The 27,756-nt window shown below is 43.7% G+C and overlaps 3 protein-coding genes across 3 annotated transcripts; all 3 read right to left on the reverse strand.

Annotated features, from left to right (window-relative positions):
- Positions 1 to 7,133: 7,133 nt before the first annotated feature.
- On the reverse strand, positions 7,134 to 8,174 carry LOC133253424 (olfactory receptor 2S2). Its single transcript, XM_061427051.1, has one exon. The coding sequence runs from the start codon at positions 8,091 to 8,093 to the stop codon at positions 7,134 to 7,136; it is 960 nt and encodes a 319-aa protein (XP_061283035.1). The 5' UTR covers positions 8,094 to 8,174.
- A 9,312-nt stretch (positions 8,175 to 17,486) lies between these two features.
- On the reverse strand, positions 17,487 to 18,626 carry LOC133253425 (olfactory receptor 13C7-like). Its single transcript, XM_061427052.1, has one exon. The coding sequence runs from the start codon at positions 18,570 to 18,572 to the stop codon at positions 17,613 to 17,615; it is 960 nt and encodes a 319-aa protein (XP_061283036.1). The 5' UTR covers positions 18,573 to 18,626; the 3' UTR covers positions 17,487 to 17,612.
- Positions 18,627 to 25,998: 7,372 nt separating this feature from the next.
- On the reverse strand, positions 25,999 to 26,958 carry LOC133253426 (olfactory receptor 13C7). The gene has a single exon (XM_061427054.1). The coding sequence runs from the start codon at positions 26,956 to 26,958 to the stop codon at positions 25,999 to 26,001; it is 960 nt and encodes a 319-aa protein (XP_061283038.1).
- Positions 26,959 to 27,756: the final 798 nt, after the last annotated feature.

Here is a 27,756-nt window from a genome sequence, read left to right on the forward strand (position 1 = left end):
AGAACAGGGACAGGTCCAGTGAATGTCTCAAGAATTTAAATTTTCTGGCTGTTTCAGTTGGTTCCGAAGAGAATAGTCATGGGCTCTGTGAGGTAATATGACTATAGTTTTTTTCTTCAGAGAGCATTGCTGATGTAAAATATATACCTATCCTTTGCTTAAAGATGTCAATTTGTTTCTGAAAAACACTGCTAAGGGAAAAAGGCCAATAGATAGAATTTTTTTCTATTGATATTATTCTGTTGTTGTTGTTACTTTGACTTGTTTAGCCACTAAGTCATGCCCAACTCTTTTGTGGCCCCATGGACTATAGTCCACCAGGCTCCTTTGTCCATGGGATTTCCCAGGCAAGAATACTGGAGTGGGTTGCCATTTTCTTCTCCATCTATTCATTTTAATATGAAAAATTAGGATATGTTTCATCCTGACCCAGGATACCCTAACAATATTCACAGATAGAAGAATATATTAGTTTAACAGTGAAAGCAGTTTTATGCAATAAACAGCAGTTAGAAAGCAAATAGAGTTTGTATGTAAAAGGTAGTATAATGAAGTTTACAGTACTTTCCAAGGGAGAAAGAAAGACTTGATGGTGGTGGGGCTGGGGTGAGAAGGGATTCTTTGGAAGGTGCAGTCTTCTTCCTGCCCTATTCAACAATATTTCAACATTTTGGAAGTTCATAGTAATTGTGCATTCAAACTGTACTATAAAGTCATATCACAAAATATATGTCTAGGGCAAAATAAAAATAAATACACCAGCGCTTCAAAACAAAAAGAACAATGCGTGTGCCCAGCCCACTGGAGTCTCAGGAGGTACTGCCTTTTCATCGGTCTCACTTGGCGATGCATTTCAGGTTCACCCCTATGTGTCAGGCAGTTCCTAGCTGTTCCATCTGATACTCTCCAGCTAGATACCACTGTGCTGAGTTATAAGTTACTCATCACAGTAATAAGAAGTTGATGACACTTGATGGCAAGTGTCTTTGCCTGAAACCAAAACCTCAAAATATTACTTCCTATAGTATACTTCTCTGGGTAAAAACATGGTTATTCTGAAAAAAAAAAATTTTTTTTTTTAAATTAAAGGAGTCACTGTCTGTAAGGTGGTATAACCTTCAAAGCCATAATCAGGTCAGATCAGTCGCTCAGTTGTTTCCGACTCTTTGCAACCCCATGAATCGCAGCACGCCAGGCCTCCCTATCCATCACCAACTCCCGGAGTTCACTGAGACTCATGTCCATCGAGTCAGCGATGCCATCCAGCCATCTCATTCTCTGTCGTCCCCTTCTCCTCCTGTCCCCAATCCCTCCCAGCATCAGAGTCTTTTCCAATGAGTCAACTCTTCGCATGAGGTGGCCAAAGTACTGGAGTTTCAGCTTTAGCATCATTCCTTCCAAAGAAATCCCAGGGCTGATCTCCTTTAGAATAGACTGGTTGGATCTCCTTGCAGTCCAAGGGACTCTCAAGAGTCTTCTCCAACACCACAGTTCAAAAGCATCAATTCTTCGGCACTCAGCTTTCTTCACAGTCCAACTCTCACATCCATACATGACCACAGGAAAAACCATAGCCTTGACTAGACGAACCTTTGTTGGCAAAGTAATGTCTCTGCTTTTGAACATGCTATCTAGGTTGGTCATAACTTTCCTTCCAAGGAGTAAGTGTCTTTTCATTTCATGGCTGCAGTCACCACCTGCAGTGATTTTGGAGCCCAGAAAAATAAAGTCTGACATTGTTTTCACTGTTTCTCCATCTATTTCCCATGAAGTGATGGGACCAGACGCCATGATCTTAGTTTTTTGAATGTTGAGCTTTAAGCCAACTTTTTCACTCTCCACTTTCACTTTCATCAAGAGGCTTTTTAGTTCCTCTTCACTTTCTGCCATAAGGGTGGTGTCATCTGCATATCTGAGGTTATTGATATTTCTCCCGGCAATCTTGATTCCAGCTTGTGTTTCTTCCAGTCCAGCGTTTCTCATGATGTACTCTGCATATAAGTTAAATAAACAGGGTGACAATACACAGCCTTGATGAACTCCTTTTCCTATTTGGAACCAGTCTGTTGTTCCATGTCCAGTTCTAACTGCTGCTGCCTGACCTGCATACAAATTTCTCAAGAGGCAGATCAGCTGTTCTGGTATTCCCATCTCTTTCAGAATTTTCCACAGTTTATTGTGATCCACACAGTCAAAGGCTTTGGCATAGTCAATAAAGCAGAAATAGATGTTTTTCTGGAACTCTCTTGCTTTTTCTATGATCCAGCGGATGTTGGCAATTTGATCTCTGGTTCCTCTGCCTTTTCTAAAACCAGCTTGAATATCAGGAAGTTCACGGTTCACATATTGCTGAAGCCTGGCTTGGAGAATTTTGAGCATTACTTCACTAGCATGTGAGATGAGTGCAATTGTGCGGTAGTTTGAGCATTCTTTGGAATTGCCTTCCTTTGGGATTGGAATGAAAACTGACCTTTTCCAGTCCTGTGGCCACTGCTGAGTTTTCCAAATTTGCTGGCATATTGAGTGCAGCACTTTCACAGCATCATCTTTCAGGATTTGGAATAGTTGAACTGGAATTCCATCACCTCCACTAGCTTTGTTCGTAGTGATGCTTTCTAAGGCCCACTTGACTTCACATTCCAGGATGTCTGGCTCTAGGTCAGTGATCACACCATTGTGATTATCTGGGTCGTGAAGATCTTTTTTGTACAGTTCTTCTGTGTATTCTTGCCATCTCTTCTTAATATCTTCTGCTTGTTAGGTCCATACCATTTCTGTCCTTTATCGAGCTCATCTTTGCATGAAATGTTCCTTTGGTATCTCTGATTTTCTTGAAGAGATCCCTAGTCTTTCCCATTCTGTTGTTTTCCTCTATTTCTTTGCATTGATTGCTGAAGAAGGCTTTCTTATCTCTTCTTGCTATTCTTTGGAACTCTGCATTCAGATGCTTATATCTTTCCTTTTCTCCTTTGCTTTTCCCTTCTCTTCTTTTCACAGCTATTTGTAAGCCCTCCCCAGACAGCCATTTTGCTTTTTTGCATTTCTTTTCTATGGGAATGGTCTTGATCCCTGTCTCCTGTACAATGTCACGAACCTCATTCCATAGTTCATCCGGCACTCTATCTATCAGATCTAGGCCCTTAAATCTATTTCTCACTTCCACTGTATAATCATAAGGGATTTGATTTAGGTCATAGCTGAATGGTCTAGTGGTTTTCCCTACTTTCTTCAATTTAAGTCTGAATTTGGCAATAAGGAGTTCATGGTCTGAGCCACAGTCAGCTCCTGGTCTTGTTTTTGCTGACTGAATAGAGTTTCTCCATCTTTGGCTGCAAAGAATATAATCAATCTGATTTCGGTGTTGACCATCTGGTGATGTTCATGTATAGAGTCTTCTCTTGTGTTGTTGGAAGAGGGTGTTTGTTATGACCAGTGCATTTTCTTGGCAAAACTCTATTAGTCTTTGCCCTGCTTCATTCCGTATTCCAAGGCCAAATTGCCTGTTACTCCAGGTGTTTCTTGACTTCCTACTTTTGCATTCCAGTCCCCTATAATGAAAAGGACATCTTTTTTGGGTGTTAGTTCTAAAGGGTCTTGTAGGTCTTCATAGAACCGTTCAACTTCAGCTTCTTCAGCATTACTGGCTGGGGCATAGACTTGGATTACTGTGATATTGAATGGTTTGCCTTGGAAACAAACAGAGATCATTCTGTTATTTTTGAGATTGCATCCAAGTACTGCATTTCGGACTCTTTTGTTGACCATGATGGCCACTCCATTTCTTCTGAGGGATTCCTGCCCGCAGTAGTAGATATAATGGTCATCTGAGTTAAATTCACCAGCAAGTTATTACTGACCTGTCATTGTTGGGCTAAGTGTGTGGCTGAGAAGGGAGAGATCAGGGAGTGACAGCAACTCAAATCTCTTTATAGGGGTCTCATACTTGGTAACAGTGAGCTGAGTCTTTATGAAGTGTGGTATAGACCCAAAACTGCCACACCTAGTCTTTTTGCCAGGGTTCTGGGCCTAAAATCTCTCCTATTTTCTTTCAGCCAGACTTGAGAGATATGAGGTGTGTGTTTCCCCTTCTGGGAGAAAGACCAGGATAATTCATGGGTACCTGCTTGCTCACCTCTCCGTTTCCCTGAAACCTCTTGAACGTTAGCAGGGTCTATGCTGGCCTTGGTAAGTGCTGCTGGAGCCAAAAGGCATGGACTTTGGAGTTAGACAAAGTTGGATTCAAATCCTGGCATTTCCTACTCTGAACATTTTTAAGTCTTTCTTATTCAGCACCTCCCTCTTCCTTCCCCTCCAAACCTTCCTCTGACCTTGCATTCTCCTCAAATTGCATCATATCGTGTTTTTCCTTCTCTAACTTCACCGTGTTACAAGTGTTCAATCTGCCGTCTTATCAGAAAGACTTTTTGTGCTGGAGTTGACCCCCTAGAGTGCTCTTGGAATGTTTTTGTTCCTCTGGCAGTTCACTTACATCAAGAATCTTGTTTCTCTAGGTTCTGTGTGTGCCTCTGTCTGCCTGCTGGGTGCCCTGCTGCTGGCACTCTTTAGGCAGCCACATCCTGGGAGTGGGGCAGACACTGTAGTCCTCATGTGTGTATTAGAGTGTGAGACACTGGCCACTGTGAGTACTTTAATAGGCCCCTATTACTCACCCCTGCGGAGGTGAGTAAAATCTGGGGCATTCTCTGCTCTGGGCCAGAAAAACCCCTGGGCTCCCTTGGGCTCTTGCAGAGACCCTGACATGGAAGCCATAGCCCTGCCCCTGTGTGGTCCAAGAATCGCCCAGCCTGACTCTCTTAAGACAACCACGGAGTTTCGTCCCTTTCTGCCCCAACACCCTGATGCTTGTCTCCAGGATCTCCTTATACAGAGGAGTAAAATTCCTGCACCACTTCAAACTTTTAGGATCCTAATATAGCCTTAGAATTTCCCACAGCTTTTGAGCCTCAGCAGCTGCTTGTTCTCATAAAGTAGAGCAGATGGATTAGGATTTGATTGTGAAGCATGGGGTTGAACAAGAAGACCTATTATGCGACTCCCCAAGTATCTGAAGTTTGCTTGTATGGCCGCTAGATGTCGCTCTTGTATGTTCGCAATAGCAAGGTTTTGTTTTGTTTTGTTTTGTTTTTCGCTGGGACATAGCAGAAATCAGAAACTTGACAGACTAACAAGATAGTGAAATTTTATTCACAAAATGTGCATCCCTATTTTATACAATTCAATTTTAATAAATATAAAAAACTTAAATATCATTTGAAGTAAACATTTCCAAGATCTTCTATATATGCAAAGTTGGGTTTTCTTTCTAAATTTTCTTTTTAAGTTTTCCAATATTCTCAGAACTTTATATAACTTGTCATAAAACTGCTTCTATTACTGCCATCTTGAATGTCTCATCCATCTTCTGTGTCTGTTTTGGATAGGAACTATATCTTGCTTTGTTCCATATGGCACATTATACTGCACTCATACTTCTAACAATATCTTACATTTCTATGATGCTTACTATTTACAAAGAATTTATTTATGGTATCTTATGTATTCCATGTAAAATAAAGTGGTGATGTTTTCATGAAGAAATAAGCTGAAAGGTGTTAAGCAACCTGCCCAAGGTCATAAGTAAGAAAGTGCTTCCTGGTTTTATTGTGTTAAACTATAGAGATGTTCTTTGGAAGGAATGATGCTAAAGCTGAAACTCCAGTACTTTGGCTACCTCATGCGAAGAGTTGACTCATTGGAAAAGACTCTGATGCTGGGAGGGATTGGGGGCAGGAGGAGAAGGGGACGACAGAGGATGAGATGGCTGGATGGCATCACCAACTCGATGGACATGAGTTTGGGTGAACTCTAGGAGTTGGTGATGGACAGGGAGGCCTGGCGTGCTGCAGTTCATGGGGTCACAAAGAGTCGGACACGACTGAGCGACTGAACTGAACTGATGGAGACTCAGAGAAGGCAATGGCAACCCACTCCAGTACTCTTGCCTGGGAAATTCCATAGATGGAGGAGCCTGGTAGGCTACAGTCCATGGGGTCAGGAAGAGTCAGACACTGAGCGACTTCACTTTCACTTTTCACTTTCATTCACTGGAGAAGGAAATGGCAACCCACTCCAGTGTTCTTGCCTGGAGAATCAGAGGGACAGGGGAGCCCGGTGGGCTGCCATCTGTGGGGTTGCACAGAGTCAGACATGACTGACGTGACTTAGCAGCAGCAGCAGCAGGGAGACTCAGGAAGTGCTGTAGACTTTATATCTCTTAGACATTCACAGTATACATTAGTATATTAAAATCTCTGAGAATTCCTGGAGCAAAGAAACTTGTCAGACTTTAACCTACCATCCCAAAGTCTTCAAACATATTTAGCCACTATCTCTTTCTTTATCTATCTATCTATCTATCTGCCTATCATCTTTTTTTTTTAAGAATGTCTTATTCATTATGTAATAGAATACTACCTTTTCTATTCGGAATTACTGTAAGTGATGAAGATCAAATTCAAACCCTATACTCCTTCTTCAATTTAATTTACTATCAGTGTTTCAAAATGTGCAGTCCATCAAGAAAAAAAAAAAGGTCTCAATTTTCTCATAGCTAAAAAGAAATTCATTTAATCAAAATAGATTATTTCCACCCAGAGGCTTTATATGTGGTGAACTTTTGTCTCTTCTGAGCACTTCAGGCAAACTGAATGTAATATACAGGAGCCCCAGATGAAATGTCCATTTCCTCCTTGTTCCTCCGACTCTCCCGATGATTCCAACAGGGGTAACAAAGCTGCTGTGAGAGCCATCTCACCTCTCTGTACTAATCTGCAGTTTAGACACAGCATGGACCGTTAGGCTTGCTCTAATGGTCCCTGTCTCCTTGGTTTTAGCACGTGTTCAGAATGTCTTCATCATTCAGTTAGAGGATTTGTTGTCTGGCATCTGTTGAGTGTCAGACATGTGGTCAAAACCCCACAGATAAACTCTGAAAAGGTAAACATTCCCTGAAAATAGACCTTAGGGCAAGAGATCACTCCAGTTAAGTTGACTTGTTGGCTTTTGAATGGCAGCTGTAATGAGTGAAATCCTTTCCTCCATGGGGGTGAGAACCACAGAAGACTTCTCCTACATCATCTCCTGAAGCATTTCTGACTCACCAGGTTCCGCACAGCAGCCTTCACGTCATTGTTCCTCAGGCTGTAGATGATGGGGTTGAGCATGGGGATCACCACCCCGTAGAAGAGGGGGATGAGCTTGTCTGCAAGGTCCTCTTTGTCTGCACCCTGAGAGTCCTTAGACTTGGGCTTTCCATACATGAAAAATAAGGTCCCATAGAATATTATCACCACAGTGAGGTGGGCAGAGCAAGTGGAGAAAGCCTTTTTCTTCCCCTCAGCGGAGGGGATCCTCAGGATGGTAGCAATGATGAAGACATAAGAGACAGAGATGAACAGAACTGGGACCCCCAGGAAGATCACATTGGTCACCTCCATGCTGATCACACTGATGGAGATGTCAGCACAAGCCAACTTCAGGACAGCCAGGATCTCACAGGTGAAGTGGTTGATGATATTGGCCCCACAGAAGGGCAGCTGAATTACCAAGGATGTGTGAACCAGAGAAGCAACACCACCAATAGCCCAGGAGCCAGCAGCCATGGGCACATAGACAGCCTTGCTCATGACCACAGAGTACCTCAGGGGGTTGCAGATGGCCACGTAGCGATCAAATGCCATCATGCTCAGGAGCACACACTCTGTTCCCGCCATGGAAAAGGAGAGAAACATCTGCACGGCACAGGCTGAGAAGGAGATGGTTTTCTGGGGGGTCAGGAAGCTATCCAGGACCAGTGGGACTGAGGAGGTTGTGTAGCAGATATCCAGGAAGGAGAGGTTCTCCAAGAAGAAGTACATGGGCGTGTGCAGGCGGGAGTCAAGGATGGTCACCAGGATGAGGACCCCATTGCCCAGCAGGATTACCAGGTACATAAGCAGGATGAGCACAAAGAACGTTTTCTCTAGCTTTGGGTGGGCTGACAGGCCCAGGAGAATGAACCCCACCAGGGGGGAGGTCTGATTAGGTTTTTCCATGTGATATTCCCTCTGTCATCAGCACATTACAAAAGTATCACATCAGGCTTTCCTGAAAAGAACCCCAGCTATCTGGTACGAGGCCAGTCCTGCTGCGTAATAGGAGAGCATATGTGTGTTAGAGAAAACAACTGAAAGAGACAGCAGGGTTGGGCTTCCGTGGTGGTCCAGTGGATAGAAATCCACCTGCCAATGCAGAAGACATGGGTTCTCTCCCTGATCCAGGAAGATCCCACATGCCTCAAGGCAACTAAGGCTATGTGTGCAGCAGCTACTGAGCCTGTGCTCTATAGCCATGACTGCTGAGCCCATGTGCCGTGACTACTGAAGCCCGCACCCCCAGAACCCGTGATCTGTAGCAAGAGAAGCCACCCCATTGAGAAGCCTGGACTTCGCAACTAGAGAGTAGCCCCTGCTTGCTGCAATTAGGGAAAAGCCGTTGCAACAACGAAGACCTAGCACAGCCAAAAATAAATAAACAAATAGAATTTTAAATATATTGTATGCATTTTAAAAAGAGGCAGCAGGGTGTCCTCAGCTCTAAAGATGAGCGAAGGTCAGAGCTGGAGCAGAGCTTACAATGGGTCAGTCCTGGGCGAGGGCCTCAAACAGTCTAGCTGTGTGAGGGATTTTTCCCAAGTTGCTGCATCCTCTCATTGCCCATAAAAGCAACTGAAGTCTCAAAAGGGAAGTGACCTGTCCAAGACTTCTAAGTTGGTGACAGAGACAGGACTTGAGCCCAGTGGAGCGGATCCCCAGTCAAGGAGAGCCTTTCCTCAGCATTATGATTAATGACTGGATTTCCCAGGTGGCTCAGTGGAATAGAATCTGTCTACCAATGCAAAAGACTCGGGTTCATTCCCTGGGTCAGGAAGATCCCCTGGAGAAGGAAATGGCAACACATTCCAGTATTCTTGCCTGGAAAACCCCACGGACAGAGGAGCCTGACAGGCTACAGTCCATGCAGTCGCAAAAGAGTCGGACACGATTTAGCAACTGAAAAACAACAACAAATAATTAACAGCGAGAAAATCCTATGAATGATTTCTCTTTAATGGAAATGTATAGTCTTTGCCTTTAACCTGAGTTTTCTGAGATTCCCAGGCTGATCCAATTCTCAGAACCAGCAAATTTTAAAACTTCTTTAAATTTTGACTACATTTGGAAGAAACTTGTATAAAATGTCAATTCACCTCCACACAGAAACAAGCCCGGGTAAAAACTCAACAATATTGAGGATGACTTCTTCGGTCCGCCCACCATCAGTGACACAGACTTGACCACCATCAGCACTGGGATCGCCCTATTTTAATACAAACTGATAACAGTATATGGGGAGGTACCTATACAGGGAAGAACTTTATGAAGTCAACACAAAGACTGATCAGAATGATTAAAATTGGAATGATTAAACCCACTCTAGGGGCTGACAGCTCTGCAGCTTACTGACCAGTGAACTCAATGATTAATAGCTATGTGAACTATACTTATCAGATGATAGGCTATACAGCATTAACCTCCAACCCCATTTCACTAGAATATTGGTGAACTTCTTAGCCAGAGATAACTCAGAAATATTTTTTTTCTTTGTCCTTTTATGCTCATATTATATTCTTGTGTGGAACCCACCCTTGGGTTCCATACAAACAACTAGCTTATGGGGAGACCTATATGCCTTTGTGTAGAGGATTTTGAATCTCTTAGCTGCCATTGCTCGGATTCTAAATGCAGATTCCTCACTGATAATATTTCTCGAGGGATTCCTCTTTGTATTCCTCTTCAGTATTACCACATCTTCTATTAATACAATGGGTACAGGTCACTTGGTATTCAGGGTGGGGGAAAAGTCTCAGTAATCATGAAAGGAAAGTGAAAAAAACCAGAAATAACTAGCCGTTGATAGATTGGGAAACCAGAGGGACCAAGCTTGGGTCCACTCACCCTCTGACACTGAGGAAGGCCCCTTCTTCCCAGAAGCCTCTGCAGCAGGGGGATGATGGGAATCCCACACACTCCCTGGGTTCCTGTGAGGAGGAGCAGCGAGGGCAGACAGGGGCTGGGAGAGCGTGAAGGAAGGACTGCCTGGCCTGGAGCTTACTCTCAGCTGTTCCTCCCTGCTTCAGCAGCTGTGGGAAGGTTTCTGAGAGCAGAGGCAGAGGAGAGGAAAGTGTGTCTTTGAGAAGCGCTCTGCAGAAGGCAGGCATGGCTACTGCCTCTGTCCCATCCTGGCTCAACTCTCCCCACCTGCGTCAGGTGCTTCTCTGAGTCTCCTGATCCCAGATTCTTAACTCCTCACTGCACACCAGGACCAGACCCTGGATGCGAGAGAAAAACCCAGACTCTCCTGCCTAACTTCCTTTACCTCTGAGACTCTCTTTCTTCTTGTCCTCCTGAATCTTTGGGGGAACTTTAGCCTCTGGTGGGTGTTTCTCTCCCATCCTTCCTCCCGGCTGTGTCCTGGGTATCTCAGTGACAGAATCTTCATGTACAGGACCTGTCATCCTGGTCTGAGCCTGAGGAATCCCATGGGCTCATTTTCCCCAGCAGTGAAGGAAGTCCTCGAGCTGCAGCCGTAGACTCCTACAGGGACCCTGCTAGTCCCAGAAGCAATTTAGTTAGGAATGTTGAGTGTTCACAGGGCACTGGGGCTCAGCATACTGGGGGCTCCAGGGGCCACATCCCTGCCATCAGTTGCAATTAGAGGCAGTGACTGGGACATGCCTAACTGCAAATGGAGAGGCAGGCACAGAAATGCCAGCTTCCTTCTGAGCCTTCCCTGGGATCTCAGAGAAGCCAGTGTCCTAACTCACTGGCTAAGGCTGAAAGTTTTTTTTTTTTTTTAACTACTAATCGATTTATTTATTTGTTTGGCTATGCCAGGTCTTAGTTGCAGCCTTCAGGATCTTCAGTCTCCACAGTGGCATGCAGGATCTTTTAATTGCAGTATGTGGGATCTAGTTCCCTGACCAGGGTACGAACCTGGACCCTCTGCACTGGGAGAGTGGAGTCTTAGCAACTGGACCAGCAGGGAAGTCCCTGAACGTTTTTTTTTTTTTTTTAAGCCATGAATTAATGTTGTTTTTTTCAAAAGCTTCTTCTGTTTCATTTGGTATAATCATGTGATTTTTCCTAATTAGCCTGTTAATATGGTAGTTGGATTGCACTGACTGATCTTTGAATATTGAACCAGCATTGCATTGCTGGGAGGAGGGGATCCTCCTTACCGCTGGGCAAGGAGTGGGAGTTTCAGCTCCCCACTGAGGCTGTGCTGATCTCCTTCTGGCTGGTAGTGGCAGGAGTGCCTAGTGTTGTCCCCATGCCCTCCACTGACACCATGGGAAGGGGTGGCCTCAGGAGCACAGGCACGAGCCCTGACTCTCCCGTAGGCCCCTTCTGATACCACCCAAGCGGGAAGAAGAAGGAGCTTCATACATGGTCTCTACTAACTCTGTGGGGGAGAGGAGGACCTGTTACTGCCCAGCATCCCATCTTCCTATTCAGCCTCCTTTGACACCACGTTGGCAGGGGAGTGGTTGGGCTGCCTTGTCATAGCTTGGTGAGAATAGAAGTCCAGGCTACCATTTGCTCAGCCTTTGCTGGTGGGGTGAAGGTGAGGCCATTGTTTTTTTGTTTGGTTTTTTTTTTCTGAGGTGTTTGGCTGGAGTAGAGTGGATATTGTCAGGAATTAAATTTTATCAAGTACTTTTCCTATATCTGTTGAGATGTGATCATTTCGGTTTTCTTCTTTAGTTTGTTGATGCCATAAATTTTTAATGTTCACCCTATCCATGCTTTTTTGGGGGGATTAATGCAACTTTCTCACAGAGTATTATCCTCTAAATGCATTACTATATTTGTTTTACTGATTTTCATAATTTGGCTTTTTGGCATCAATGTTCATGGAGAGTACAGGCCTGAAAAGAGTTTAGTCCTTTCATTTTATTTGAAAAAGAGCCTGGGATTTGACTAAGACTCCCATCCAAGTACTAACCAGGCCCAACCCTGTTTAGCTTCTGAGATCAGATGAGATTGGGTGGTACAGCCATAGACTTAATCAAGACTGGTTTGCAGTTTCTTGTATCTCGGTTGGAAATGATCTCCTATGTAATATAAATATAACATTGCAGTTGGAGTGTGCAGTGGTCAGCAAGAGAAGGTGACTATGTAAAGATACTTTTCCTTTGGGCTTTGTAACTGTCAAGACTTTGTAAGTTTCTAGATAGAAAACTTATTCCAACCAACATAATCCCAATACAAACTATAATGCTCATAAAACTGAGAAGTTTAAAGGTGGATTCAGTCTCAGGCACAGTTGGAATTAGGGACTCAACATGTCTTTAGGACTCTGTCCTTTCATCTGGTTCTTATCTCTACTTGTGTTTTCCTGGCTTCATTTTAAACAGACTTACTCACATGCTAGAGAAGAGAGCTGTCAGCAGCCTAATCCACATTCTTCTGTCTTAGTCTCCAGATGAGAACAGAGCCCTGGCCAACGCGTTAGACTGCAACTTTGCAGAGGACTTGCTTGAACTCCTAACTCATAGAAATGGCAAGATTATAAATGGGTATTGTCTAAAGCCACTAAGTAGTGATCTGCAATGCAGCATAGAAAGCCAATAAGGACCCCTTTTCTTCTCGCTCCAATTAAAATATGCTGTGGAATGGTTTTGATTAGTTTGACCAAGGTCACATGCTTTCCCTCAGACTGATTGCTGTGGCCAAGGGTGGGTGTACTACAGTTGGCAGTCCCCTGGAATCACATGATGAGAGTGAGAGGGAGCAGTTTCCTCCTGAAACAATAGATGCACAGTACAGATGTAAGTGACCTCTGTGAGGGCATCCTTAGAAACTCCAGCAATGCTGTGACTGATGTGTGCTTTTAGTAGAGGTCGCAAATTGCAACCCATAGCAAAAGTGGCTGAGGAACAAATTTTGTTTGATCTTAGAATTCTTACACTGTTGTAGAATTCTGGGAAGCACTCAGCTCTGCAAGCACCAGAGGGGAACGTGGAGACTACAGCATGGGGAGCAGCTCTTTGCATTCCCTCCCCTTCCCCTTCCTGCATTCCTGCCTGGCTGGAGCTTAGGAGGAACAGGCAGTTAGCTCCTGCTTCCCCACCTGGTCCTTCCCCTTAGTTAAAGTCCCTGTCCGGCATCTGGAATGCTCTGATTGAAACTGAGTGATTATGTTATTGACATGTTGCCTGTGATCATCTTTGATGTTTGATTTGGGCATATTTTGTGATAACCTTCATTGGATACTCAATTGTCTTGAAGATTTTAGGGATTGTCCTAAATTGAGAGAAATGGTTACCTGTAGTAATCAGGTGTGTAATCAGCCATGAAATTAAAGGATGATTTCTCTTTGCAAGGAAAGCTATGACAAACCTAGATAGCATATTAAAAAGCAGAGACATCACTTTGCTGACAAAGGTTCTATGGTCAAAGCTATGGTTTTTCCAGGATCATGTACAGATGTGAGAGTTGGACCATAAAGAAGGCTGAGCGCTGAAGAATTGATGCTTCGAATTGTGATGCTGGAGAAGATTCTCCAGAGTCCCTTGATCTGCAAGGAGATCAAACCAGTCAATCCTAAAGGAAATTCATGGGAAGGACTGATGCTGAAGCTGATGTTCCAATAGTTTGGCCACGAGATGTAAAGAGTTGACACATTGGAAAAGACCTTGATGCTGGGAAAGATTGAAGACAAAAGGAGAAGGGGTGGCAGAGGATGAGATGGTTAGGTAGCATCACTGACTCAATGGACATGAATTTGAGCAAACTGCAGGAAATAGTGGAGGACAGAGGAGCCTGGTGTGCTAAAGTCCATGAGATTGCAAAGTCAGACATGACTTAGTAACCAAACAACAACAACAAAGTAATCAGGTAGAAATTAATCTGCACATCTAAGTGGTCTGGTCTAAACTTTTTGGTTATCTCCAAAATCAGGGCTGGAGTAAAAGCTGGTTTTTGTTTCTTCTTCTTCTTTTTTTTTTTTTTTCAATTTGCTTTAAATTGGAGGATAATTGCTTTACAGTGTTGTGCTGTTTTCTGCCATACAATGAGAATCTGTCATAAATATACATGTATCCCCTCCGTCTTGAGCCTCCCTCCCACCCACCCAAATCCCACCCCTCTAGGTCATCACGGAGCACTGAGCTGAGCTCTCTGTGCTGCTCAGCAGTTTCCCAGTAGCTATCTATTTTCACATGGTACTGTGTATATGTCAATACTATTCTTTCAATTCGCCCTACCATTTCCTTCGCCCCGCTGGCTGTTCATTCGTCTGAGAACCTTTGATGAGTGAGCCTTTCTGTTTGCTTCCAAGCCCTGGGCTTGGACCTTTTCCCAACAAATAGAATGGACTTGCCCTCAGGATGGGAAACTGGATGTAGCATGGGTCATCCCAACCTATTAGAAACAGTTTTGGCTTTGAATGAGGGCACTTGGAGGATACTCCAGACTGTCTTGAAGCTTACATTCAGGTCTTTTCCTCCCTCCAAAATGAAAACATATTTAAAAAATTTCTTCTGTTAATGCATGACCATTGTAAATATCTGATATACTCAAATTCTTTTTATATTTTTCCTAGGTCTTTTAAAGTTGCTGTGACTCATGTAAATTATATACAACCACTTTACTTTCTTTAAATTATATACAACTTACTTTAAATTATATACAACCACTTTAGTTTTGTACTTGATCAAAATTTTTTTCTCAGTAAACAACAGTAGTTTACTTACTGAATAGTTTTCTTCTTTTCTGTATTTCATTCCTCATTTATTTTTCTGATCTGGTTTAATTAGCTAGACTCTGCAGAATGATGCAGATATTGAGAGATGTCCTAATCCAGGTTGTAAGCATGTTACTAATGTTTTGCCATCAAATGCACCCTTTGCTGTTGTTCTGATCATTTCATTCATGTCAAGGATGGATTCCTCTATTCAAATCCACTACTTTAAGAGAGTCAGAAATAGATGCTAAATTTTACCAAATTATTTCTCAACATTTGTGGGTGAGATTACTTTTTCTTTTTTAATCTGTTAATACAATGGTTGCAGTAATTGATCTGATGTTCAAAACCTTGCATATCCTAAAAAAAAAAAAAAAAGGCTGCCGCTGGGTATTATGTATTATCTGTTTAGTATATAGTGATTTAAATTCCCTCAGGTTCAATAAATGAGTTTTTTCATTTGATCAACTTTCTTTGTTCTTTCATAACCCTCTAGTTCTTTCAAAAACTTCACCCTAATACTTGTTGGTATTTATTCTTAAATTTTCAACAAGAATATTAAGACTTTTGCTGCCCTTCAGTATCAGTGCAATGGACTGTATTTATAGGAACCCTTCCCACCATATCCGATGAAGCCTTCAAGGGTGTAACTTTCTCTTTCTTCATTTCCCAGCTAGATGAATTCATCTAGAATTATAAATGGAGCTCTATCATTGCTTCATCATCATTATTCACCTCGACACGATTGCTAATAATTCCATCATGTATTCATCTTTGCAAAATCAGTATAAGAATTGACTAGACTTGATTGGTCCTATGTATTTCATCATTCCCCACTGTTTATTCTATCACTTCCTTTCAATTTTTTATTTTTAACTGTTTGTTGGGACAGCATTCTAAATAAATTATTTTCATGAAGAGATTGTATGGATATGTGCTTTCTATGCTTACGCATGACAGCAAGTGTCTTTTAAACCCTTGTATCTGTGCAAAGATAAGGGATGTATAGAATTCAGGATTCACAACCCATTTCCTTTCCCTCAGAACTTCAAAAACCTTATTCTGCCAATGTCTACATTTAGGGTTGGGGAACAGCAGGCCATTGGCAGACTCTCATTCCTTATTAGGAAATACGCTTTTCTTCTGTGGAAAAGTCTGCAGGATTATTTTGGTATGTATAGGAATTAAAATTTATCTTTGAATCTAGGTAGGTGGGTCTTTTGCTATAATTTCTTATTGGGTGTTTGATGAACCTTTTATGAACAAAATATCTAAACTTCTATTCCATGAAAAAATTTTTAGTTATTATTCGTCTTTCATCTGCTCTGTGTCCTCATGAATTCCATACTGAATCCAAGTAAGTGGGATTGTTTCCCCTGAGCAAATGTTCTTATTTCTCAGTTATCTTTTCTCCTAGCCTCCTTTTTTAGACTGCTCTTGTTGATTCAATACCCTCTTGAATTCCACTGAAAAAAACTACTGAGAATTTTCTTTAATTTCAGACCATCTTCCTGAAATAACTCTTTTTCAGCAAAGGCTGGTTGCTTTGAGTGGTAGTTTGTTTCCTCTCTGTTGGATTAAAAATTCATATCAACTGTCAGAGGTTTTCTACTTTGCCCATTCTTTTAGTTGCACTTCTAGATGGATAACTCTAGGGAATTCCTCACCAGTCATGAAGGCGATTCCTATGCATCTCTTCCTTCATCTCTGAGCACCGCCACCTCTCCCTCTAAACACTGACCGCGTGGCTCTGGGGATTCTTAGGTACAAAGGCAAGTGATGGTCACCTCTTGGCTGCATGCTTGGTCAAGCCAGGTCAGGTATTTAATAGAATTTATTTGATTACCCTCCACATCTCTCAGTTTCCACAATCCTCTGATGACCCATGGGAAGCCAGTGTTTTCTAGGGAAAGAAGCCAAGGATGAATAACATTTTCAGAAAAGGAAAAGAAAAAGGCCTGAACCTTTTACCTTTGCATCAGTCTGCCACACCTTGTTTTTCTCTCTGCTCCAAGGATGTAAATGATTTTCTGATTGGGCCCTTGGTTAAGGGCAAGGGAAAGAGGCTAATTATGGAGACATAGGAAGAGAATGATTCAGGAAACAGTTTTAAGAATTAAAATGGTTCGATGCACGATACTGGATGCTTGGGGCTAGAGCACTGGGATGACCCAGAGGGATGGTATGGGGAGGGAGGAGGGAGGAGGGTTCAGGATAGGGAACACATGTATACCTGTGGCGGATTCATTTTGATATTTGGCAAAACTAATACAATTATGTAAAGTTTAAAAATAAAATAAAATTAAAAAAAGAATTAAAATGACAATAAAAATAAAGTACAATGAGGATAAAGATAAAAATATTACTGTTGTTTGATATGGAGTAGGAAGAGCTGACAGGTGACCATAAAAGTATGGACCCATTCAAATATGGTCAGCGAGTGAGCCAAGGAGTGACTGAATTATAGACTATGAAAAGCTCTATAGAGTAGAGCTTTTATGAATTAGAAAATAAAACTTGAAGAGTTACTTTTCTTTGACATCAATTTGTTTACTATGCATGGAAGATACAGAGAAGTAAAAGACTAGATCAGCAAGAATATACTTTTGTATAATTGCCTAGAGATTGATGGGAAAATTCACACTGACTGCTTTTCTATTCACACAAAGTTCTTGGGTATAATGAGGTTTTGTGTAATTATATGTACCTATGGAAACTTGCATGAACTTATCCCTTCATCTTATGCTCTTGAGACCCTCAGGTGAACTATCAGGACCCCTCCACCATCACCAGTTGAAGCATTTCTGAGTCACCAGGTTCCTCACAGCAGCCTTCACATCCTTGTTCCTGAGGCTGTAGATGATGGGGTTGAGCATGGGGGTCACCACCCCATAGAAGAGGGAGGTGAGCTTGTCTGCAACATCCTGTTTGTCTGCCCCCAGAGGGTCCTTGGATTTGGGCTTTCCATACATGAAGAGGATGGTCCCGTAGAAGATGACCACAACTGTGAGGTGGGCAGAGCAGATGGAGAAGGCCTTTTTCCTCCCCTCAGCTGAGGGGATCTTCAAGATGGTAGCAATGATGAACACATAGGAGAAAAAGATGAACAGAACTGGGATGCCCAGAAAGATCACATTGGCCATCGCCATACTGATTATATTGATGGAGATGTCAGCACAGGCCAACTTCAGGACAGCCAGGATCTCACAGGTGAAGTGGTTAATGACGTTGTCCCCACAGAAGGGCAGTTGCATTGCTAGGGATGTCTGCACCATGGCACTGGTGCTTCCAGCTACCCAGGAGCCAGCAGCCATGGGCACATAGACAGCCTTGCTCATGACCTCAGGGTACCTTAGAGGGTTGCAGATAGCCACATAGCGATCAAATGCCATCATGCCCAGAAGCACACACTCCGTGGCCCCCATGGCAAAGGAGAGGAACATCTGCACAGCACAGGCTGAGAAGGGAATGGTTTTCCTGGGGGTCAGGAAGCTGTCAAGGATGAGGGGGACTGAGGAGGTTGTGTAGCAGATGTCCAGGAAGGAGAGGTTCCCCAGGAAGAAGTACATGGGTGTGCGCAGGCGGGAGTCAAGGACGGTCACCAGGATGAGGACCCCATTGCCCAGCAGGATCACCAGGTACATGAGCAGGATGAGCACAAAGAATATTTTCTCCAGCTTTGGGTGGGCTGAGAGGCCCAGGAGAACGAACCCCACCAGGGGGGAGGTCCAATTGGATCTGTCCATAGTGTCTCCTCTCTGTCACCTGTTTGAACTCAAAAAGCCAACTTCATGATTCTCTGATACCCAAAGAGGCCAGAAAACCAGTGAGGACACTTGTCCTGCTGAGCGCTTAGAGAACTCTTCTAGCAATCTGGGCAGTTCTTTGTGTTGTTCTAAGTAAAATGGAGAGAAATTTTTCAAAATCTACTTTATGATGTTTGGCTGCCCATGAAAGTGTTACCAGATTGGGTTGAATTTTTCTAATCATGTTCAAGGTTGATGTCACACATTTACTTCAAGTTATACCATGAATGGCCAATTTATTTTCATCAATTTTTTGAGAAGTGTTACATTCCCTTTGTATGATTTCACCTGCTTTGGGGCACAGGACTGGTGGAAATAACTGATCTCCTTTGTGCTTAATTCCTGACCATTCCCCTCCAAGCATTTTTGGATGTTACCTTTCTCCTCTTTCACAGTTCCCTCTCTTACAGCCCCCAAGCCCCTGGGATATTCATTCATTTATTCCTTCGCTCACTTTCCAAAGCTCCTCAGAAGCACTTACCCAAAGAGCTGGCCTTGGCCAATCACTCATGGCCTGGCAAAGGCAATGGCAACCCACTCCAGTACTCTTGCCTGGAGAATCCCGTAGATGGAGGAACCTGGTAGGCTGCAGTCCATGGGGTCGCTAAGAGTCGGACACGACTGAGCAACTTCACTTTCCCTTTTCACTTTCATGCATTGGAGAAGGAAATGGCAACCCACTCCAGTGTTCTTGCCTAGAGAATCCCAGGGACGGGGGAGCCTGGTGGGCTGCCGTCTATGGGGTCACACAGAGTCGGATACAACTGAAGCTACTTAGCAGCATGGCCTGGCAATCGTTAAGTCCCTTTTCCTCTCTGGCCATCAGCTCCCTCATACTCACTCTGGAATGGATTGTTTTGAAAGGTATTCCATCCCAGGGACTAAATGACCTCTTGAATTTCTTGTTCTTGAACTGTCTGTCACTAAGATGTCCTTTATGATGCTGGGTCCACAACAGTTAATGTATATAGTATTGTGTATATATATATATATATATATATATAGGGTGTTCTCTTACCTTTTTTGTAAATAGGTCAATAAAGTAAATCACTTTTCTTCTGTCTGAGGAAGAAGCCTAAAATAGCCAATCGAGTCTGAAAGTAGCAGCCAGAGGAGTTAGCACCTGAGATGGATGAAAGCTAAATTTTCTTGGCTTTGTTCTGTTTCAGAAAAAATACACAAAGGACTGTCCATTGCATACCAGAAGCCATTTAAATCCCACTCTGCTACTGGGATTACTCTAGTCCCTGAGGTGATTTAAAGTTTAGAAGTTGAAGTGACAAAATTTGGAAACTCTATACATCTGAGATTATGTCCCCAAGATCCAATTATTCTGAAGTCCCGCCAGAAGCACTTTCTTTCCCCCTCCCTCTCTTTGTATCCATCCTGCTGAGCTAGTAGAAAGCATTAGAGAAAAAGGGTCATTCTGGTCCTGCCAGAGTTAACCTGACCCCCCCAGTCAGTGAGAACTCTCAGCAGAGCCCACAATAGAGCTGGAAGAATGTGAAACCCACAGGACAAACCCTTTAGCACCCCTGGCATTTCCAAATTTAGAATCTCAGGACTGGAAAAAAGCAAGTGTCCTGGAAGGTTCCCTCTTGTCTGTGTCCCACCAAATAAATTCAGAGTGCCTACAACAGGCCAGGCCTTCACAGGGCGTTCAGTGGTGAGGAGTTGGGGCGGTCATAAATGAATCTGGTTTCACAGGTAGTGCAGCTCTGGACCCGAAAATGGTCGGCTGATTGCAGAAATGATGTCCTTTTGTTTGAAATCTTTCTTTGGTGCATGTGTCTTATCCTCTCCAGAGAATAAATTTTTGTTAAGGTAGGTAAGGGACAGTCAACCAATGTCACAGAATGAGGGAGGGGGTGTAGGACCTGTGTTTCTTAGAGTTTTTTTCCCAATCCTCCTTATTTCAGCAGCATCCATCTTTATCCTTGGTCCCAGAGAGACCTGGTACAGCGGGTCCTCGGTGCTGTAGGTCTGGTTGTGGCTCAGCTCTCCTAGTTTCTGGCTTAGGATTTGGCTCTATTAGATCAGCCACTAGCTCATTCACTTTCCAGTGTTCAAAATGTCTTCACTCTGATATCTCCCTTCTTCTCCTTAACCTTGTTGATTTTGTCATTAAAAACAAAATTAAGCAAAACAAAGACGTATTATGGTAGTTTTTGCGGGTTTCACAAAGGAGCAAAATTCTTTATGCCTCAGTCCTGAGTCCATGCAGTTTCTAACACCCTCAATTGTTTTTTTTTATACATGTTAGTCATTGTTTCTTGTCTGTTTCTCTCCTGCTAGAATGTCAGTTTCACAGAGGCAGAGGTTTTTTTCCTGTATTGTTCACAGATGTATCCTAGATATATGAAAAATGTACCAGACTCACAGTAGGCATCAATGAACAGTTGCTAAATGAGTTATTAAGTGAATTTGTGACCTACTTTTGTTTTCTTTTTTCCCCGTGTTAACTATTATTTTTTATATTTTATTTATCTCTATCCATCTTTTTAATTTCTATTTTTGTAAACATTTTATAATGTGCATCCTAACATATTGATATAGAACATCTATACATTTATAAATGAATAAACAAACATGCAGTGTAAATTGTTAGAAAGCATGATTTTAATACCCTGGAGACCATTGACAGTAGGTACCAAGCTTCTGGCTATGGTTTTGAAGGAGGAAACAGACAGAGCTGGACTCCATCTTAGGCCAGGCTGTGAACATTAGGCTACACGCATGGTCACCCTCCCAGTGGACTCTGAACTTTGTGCCCGGTGTCTATAGAAATGGCATACCAATGGAAAACCAGACCCCCGGATAAAAGAGCCTCTAAAAGAATATGCTAATTATCTCTGTAGCAGAACAAACTGGTAAATTCCATTAAGTTTATCGGGATATGACCACGGGTCTATTGATAAATATCCACTTTTATCTAGTCTTGTGACACATGAATCATGGATTAACTTTGATTGTATCTCTCTTTTACCTTGTTCAGACTAGTTTCAAGGAATTTGGGGAGGTGAGTTTGAGCAAATACACTTAGGGTATATAAGGTTTTCACAAAAACTGGTCGGGGTCCTTGGCTAAGAGGAGACTCTGCCTTGGGCCTGCCGGTGTAATAAACTGCACTCCACCATCTGCATTGTCCTTCTGAGTGAATTTGTTTCCTGGAACGCGTGGGTACAACATTTTCACCCTTTCAAATATTCAACAAACATCTCTTAAAGTTTGGAAACCTCTATCTTGAGCAGAGCAGCATTGCAGAATTCAGGACTTTCGGCCTCATTCAGAGAAGACCTGCTAGCTTCCTTCTGGTCTGTACCATATGCCTTTTGATCAGAGACCTCTCATGGTAAATAGGGACTGGTGACTGTGCTCACCAAGATTCTGGAAGGTCAACCCTGAGCTGTAAGATGCCTTTGGAGTCATTCTTTCCCTCTCCTCCCTCTTTGGGTTTCTCCCTGAACTCCTCCCCAGCCCTTTGCCCTCCAGTACTCTAAATATGAGCTTGGGTCTCCTCAGGAAAGCTCAGCAGCAAGAGGAAGAGAAGGGCACACGCTGTGCCTCGGTTGTTACAGTTGGCCTAAGTACTGCCAGGCACAGGGGAATCAAATATATATCAAAGGGACAGCTTGACTTGCTTCTGCTCTTTATAGAAGCTGTCCGTGGTGGCTCGTGACATCTTACTGTGTTGATGTAACTTTAAGCCCTCTCCATGCTTTTTTCTGGAATGAGGATATACACTTAGGGGAAGAAGTCAGTGAGGTTAAGTAAACATTCTGTAGATCTTAATTTGAATTGTACATATGTATTCCACTGAAGAGGCCTAGAAACTATGACATCTCGATAGCACCCCTAGCATCCAGACTGTGGTTTTTGAATACCAAAGGAAACAAGAGCTCCTTAGAAAAAATGGTTGTTTTCAGGCCTGGAGAGGAACTGTACACGTTGAGCCTGGAACAACTTGACATAATCAGAAAGCAAGAAACCATCAAAAATACTTGGGCCCTGTCAAAAGATCTCAGGAGCCATGGGCTCATCACTACACTGAAACAAAAACCTCTCAAGTATGTAGATCTGATCATCAATTAATAGGAAACACAGGGACAGATACTACAGGACTATAATCAGCAAAATATAAACTAAGACTCTGTGACATTGTGATTTATACAAAATATATATTTGTTCATTCAGATGACCAAGATATTTTTATCACATGTATTTGGACTTTGTCCACAGCATCTGGCTTACAACTGCCAAGTCCTGCTGCTGCTGCTGCTGCTAAGTCGCTTCAGTCGTGTCCGACTCTGTGCAACGCCATAGACAGCAGCCCACCAGGCTCACCCCGTCCCTGGGATTCTCCAGGCAAGAACACTGGAGTGGGTTGCCATTTCCTTCTCCAATGCATGAAAGTGAAAAGGGAAAGTGAAGTCACTCAGTCATGTCCGACTCTAGCGACCCCATGGACTTCAGCCTACCAGGCTCCTCCATCCATGGGATTTTCCAGGCAAAAGTACTGGAGTGGGGTGCCATTGCCTTCTCCGGCCAAGTCCTTCACAGCTCTTAAAATCCTGGGAATTTCCTTAGTGATAAGAACAATGGGAGCAACTTCCATCATAGTGTTTAGTCTTCAATCCTCAGTTTCTGAAAAACACTTTAGAGCCATAAAGTGAAGGGGGTATCGTGTTATTCTTAACAAGCCCAGTTCAGCCACAACTGGGTCTATGTTAACAAGGTGACTTTTGGAAAGCACCTAAGACTGAAGTTGATTGCCAGGGGAACCAACTCTGAGTAGAGGGTTGGAACTCTCAGTTTTAACCAGATTTCCAGGGAGGGGAGGGCTGCTGGAGGTCACATTGATCACTAGTGATTAATCATGCCATTAAAAACCCAAACTTGTTTTTGTATACAAACTCTATTATTTTCTATGTGTTTCATGGCAAGAAAAAGATTGGGAAACATTAAACTAGAGAGATGGACAGGGGAGGGGGGCTGATGGGAAGATTTCAGAGAAGTTACATACAGTATAAAACAAACTTCAAGGTTACAACCGTGATGAAGAGAGGAGCTGTAATCTAACCAAGGTCTGGTTCCAAAGCTTCTGATGCTAACACAACACGGTGCCACCTCATCCACCTACTATTCTCCATGATTTTGCTAAGTATCACCAGTGTCCAGGATTCTAAAAAGATAACACATATTACTTGAGCATTGGACTTTGCATGGTGTCACAGTTTGGTTTTGCCCAGAGGCAAACTCTGAGACAGAGATTGGAGTTGCTGCTGCTGCTGCTAAGTCGCTTCAGTCGTGTCTGACTCTGTGTGACCCCATAGACGCCAGCCCACAGGCTCCCCCATCCCTGGGATCCTCCAGGCAAGAATACTGGAGTGGGTTGCCATTTCCTTCTCCAATGCATGAAAGTGAAAAGTGAAAGTGAAGTCGTTCAGTCGTGTCGGACTCTTCGCGAACCCACAGACTGCAGACTACCAGGCTCCTCCGTCCATGGGATTTTCCAGGCAAGAGTACTGGAGTGAGTTTTGCCTTCTCCAAGAGATTGGAGTGCAAGAGGTTTATTAGGGAGAGCTCTTTGGTTCAATACTGGTGGAAGAGAGGATGAGGATGGAGGATTTGGCAGAGGGGGACGATGGGCTGTGGTGCAGTCTCAACAAAGGCCTCAGTCAACCCCACAGGGACCCTGGTACTGGGATGGCTGTTCAGAGATGTCTCTAGTAGAAGGAGACGTTTATATCCCTTTACCAATCAGTCATTGGATATAGGCTGCCTTGGGGAAGGGAGTATGACCTTGAGTGAGTCAGGTCTCTTCAGCTAAGAGCCCTCTTATCGAAATTCCAAAGATGACTGACAGCTGAAGGCTGTCTGCCAGCAGCTCTTTCAGTAACTGGAGGAACACCTCCTCGGGTCCTTTAGAAAGATGTGGGTGGGAACTCGGCATAGATCTCCAAGCCAGAAACCAGTGAAATGAAGTGTGTTGAAAAGGAAGATTGCTCTGCAAGTACCTTTCATTTTTAAGTAAACTCTTGATTATAAAGGTCAGAACTAATTTCAGGTTGATGTCCTCCTCCCTTTAGTGAGCTGAGAAGGGCATGAGTGGACTCTGTGCTCAGTAGGGAAAGGCACATCCCCCTAGGGTGGGACAGATAATACTGGGTATGAAAGGGTGAAACGGGAACATGCCCTGCGCTCCTACAGCCCGGAGACTGTTGAAGGGACCACAGGGTGGTGACTGTGTCTGGGTTTCTGCCCACAATGCACAGGAAAGCGCTGTGGGGCCCACAAGAGTATGGCTGGCCACTTCTCAGGCAAGAGGACCCCGGACATCCCGGCAAGGCAGGCTGAGAGCATGTGTTTTCATTGCAAAGTTTTGATTCTCAGGGAAAAATGGGCATCTGATCGCCTCAAGGAAAATAAGGCAATTTCCTTCCCTTACGTGTTTTTGTCCCCTTTTGCGTCACTACTGACTGAGATCCTCACACATTTTACCTCTGGACCTCTTGTCGGTACATGTGAACGGGCCCCACCTTTCAGTTTTGCCGCCCAGTTCTCCTCAGCCCAGCCGCCTTGCTCCATCTTTTGCTGGTCACATCTGAGCATCTTGACTCCAGCGTCTCTCAAATCACCGTGCTGCCCCGACTCTGCTCTTCCCATAGAACCACCCTTTAACTCTCCAGACTATACCACCAGACTGTGTACTCAGGATTTACCAGGGGCAGGAAAGCAAAGCTTGCATTCCAGATGCGAGGCTAAGACCCTCCACACACGTGTTGCAGGATTCGCCTTACTTGCCCTCAGAAGAAGCGCCCTGTGTATAATCTACAAGGTCCCAACTTCTCCGTCTCAGAGACAGCTTCTTTTTCATATCCAGTCTCAACCTTGCCTCCAAGAAAAATAAAATGTGAAGATGTGCCATTTCACCTACAGTGAAGATATTTTTTGTACTGCTGTCATGAAGTTTCACCCCCCACTGTCTTCAGTGCCTCCTTTTAGAGCAGTATTTTGAATCTTTATGTAACACAAAGGTAAATTAATCTGTTTTTCTCAAAGCAAAGGAGCAACTTGCTCACAAAGGTGAATTAAGACTTGCCCAGTAGAGAAGCAGGACATCACAAATTGTTCTTTCAGCTGCATTCCACTTCTATCCCCTCAAGGCACACTCCCATCAGGTTTTAGGTTTCATTGTTTCAAAGATTAAGTCCAGTAACAGCTAAAATTCTCCCTTGTATGTGTAATTCAATTTTCCGGTGATGACTCTTTACACATATCTTCTTTGAGAGGCACATTCTTCTGAGATTCACGAGTGAAAGTAGCCAAGAGACGCAGAACTACAGGGACATCTGTCCTCCAAACATCACCAGATGAAGCATTTCTGACTCACCAGGTTCCGCACAGCAGCCTTCACATCCTTGTTCCTGAGGCTGTAGATGATGGGGTTGAGCATGGGGGTCACCACCCCATAGAAGAGAGAGGTGAGCTTGTTTGAAAGGTCCTGTTTGTCTGCCCCTAGAGGGTCCTTGGATTTGGGCTTCCCATACATGAAGAGGATGGTCCCATAGAAGATGACCACAACTGTGAGGTGGGCAGAGCAGGTGGAGAAGGCCTTTTTCCTCCCCTCAGCTGAAGGTATTCTCAGGATGGTGGTGAGGATGAAGATGTAGGAGACAAAGATGAGCAGAACTGGGACCCCCAGAAAGATCACATTAGTCACCCCCATACTGACCACATTGATGGAGATGTCAGCACAGGCCAGCCTCAGGACAGCCAGGATCTCACAGGTGAAGTGGTTGATGACATTGTCCCCACAGAAGGGCAGCCTCATCGCAAGGGATGTTTGAACAATAGAGGCAGCCCATCCAGCTGCCCAGGAGCCAGTAGCCATGGGCACATAGACAGCCTTGCTCATGACTATGGGGTACCTCAGGGGGTTGCAGATGGCCATATAGCGGTCAAATGCCATCATGCCCAGAAGCACACACTCCGTGGCCCCCATGGCAAAGGAGAGGAACATCTGCACAGCACAGGCTGAGAAGGGAATGGTTTTCCTGGGGGTCAGGAAGCTGTCAAGGATGAGGGGGACTGAGGAAGTTGTATAGCAGATGTCCAGGAAGGAGAGGTTCCCCAGGAAGAAGTACATGGGTGTGTGCAGGTGGGAGTCAAAGATGGTCACCAGGATGAGGACCCCATTGCCCAGCAGGATCACCAGGTACGTGAGCAGGATGAGCACAAAGAGTGTTTTCTCCAGCTTTGGGTGGGCTGAGAGGCCCAGAAGAATGAACTCTGTCACAGAGGCTGTATGGTTGGCACTTTCCATGGTATGTCTCCTCTTTCAACTGAATAAAATACTCAGTGATCCAGACTCCACATCCGTTGTCTCACACAGTTCCAGGGCATGTGTTCAGGAGTTCCAGTCTGGCTGAGTGATTAGGAAACAGTTCTGAAGGCAGTCTCTATTTGTTTCCAAGAAAAAGGAGCAATAAAATTAGAAACTACTTTGGGGTCATAGAATATCAAATTTATACTGTTTAAATGACAATTCTGATTATTTAATGCATTTGATCAGAGACAGTATACACAACACATTCATTTAAGTGGTTCTATGTGCTATATGGCAATTGATCTCATTAAACTTTGGTCAGAAAAATGACTTTTAAGTTTGCTCCATGTTCTTCCAATTTGTGCTAGGGACTAGGGAAATCATTAGCTGTGAATACTCTGTTTCTCCGGATCATTTTCACAGAAAACATATTCCTGTTGTTCCCAAGACCTCTTTTCCTCATGAGCAATGCAAACTCCAGGGTTATCCATTCATCTGTCTGTCCAGCCACCTGTCTTGTCTATCCATCCATCCATCCATGTTTGAACATCGATCCACTCATCAAAACGCCTGTTGATCACCCGGTATATGAGTGTGAGAATTCCTGTGAGGAACAGGGGTGACCCATGGCCAAGCACCTGTCAGAGAGGGTAAGCAGAAGGATTTTGGAGGGGCCAGGACATCCAAATGGGCATGCAGTGTAGAACAGGGGTCATGAAATAATCCTTAAGCGGTGTAGAATCTAGCTTGGCTTTTAAGGACAAAGGACACTGAACATGGAGAGAGAACTTGGGC

Source organism: Bos javanicus, chromosome 8 (assembly GCF_032452875.1).
Source record: "Bos javanicus breed banteng chromosome 8, ARS-OSU_banteng_1.0, whole genome shotgun sequence".
In the NCBI taxonomy this organism is placed as follows: Eukaryota; Metazoa; Chordata; class Mammalia; order Artiodactyla; family Bovidae; genus Bos; species Bos javanicus.

Bases quoted from the DNA above. Each gene is read 5' to 3' on its own strand.
- LOC133253426 (XM_061427054.1), bottom strand. From the start codon at position 26,958: ATGGAAAGTGCCAACCATACAGCCTCTGTGACAGAGTTCATTCTTCTG.
- LOC133253424 (XM_061427051.1), bottom strand. From the start codon at position 8,093: ATGGAAAAACCTAATCAGACCTCCCCCCTGGTGGGGTTCATTCTCCTG.
- LOC133253425 (XM_061427052.1), bottom strand. From the start codon at position 18,572: ATGGACAGATCCAATTGGACCTCCCCCCTGGTGGGGTTCGTTCTCCTG.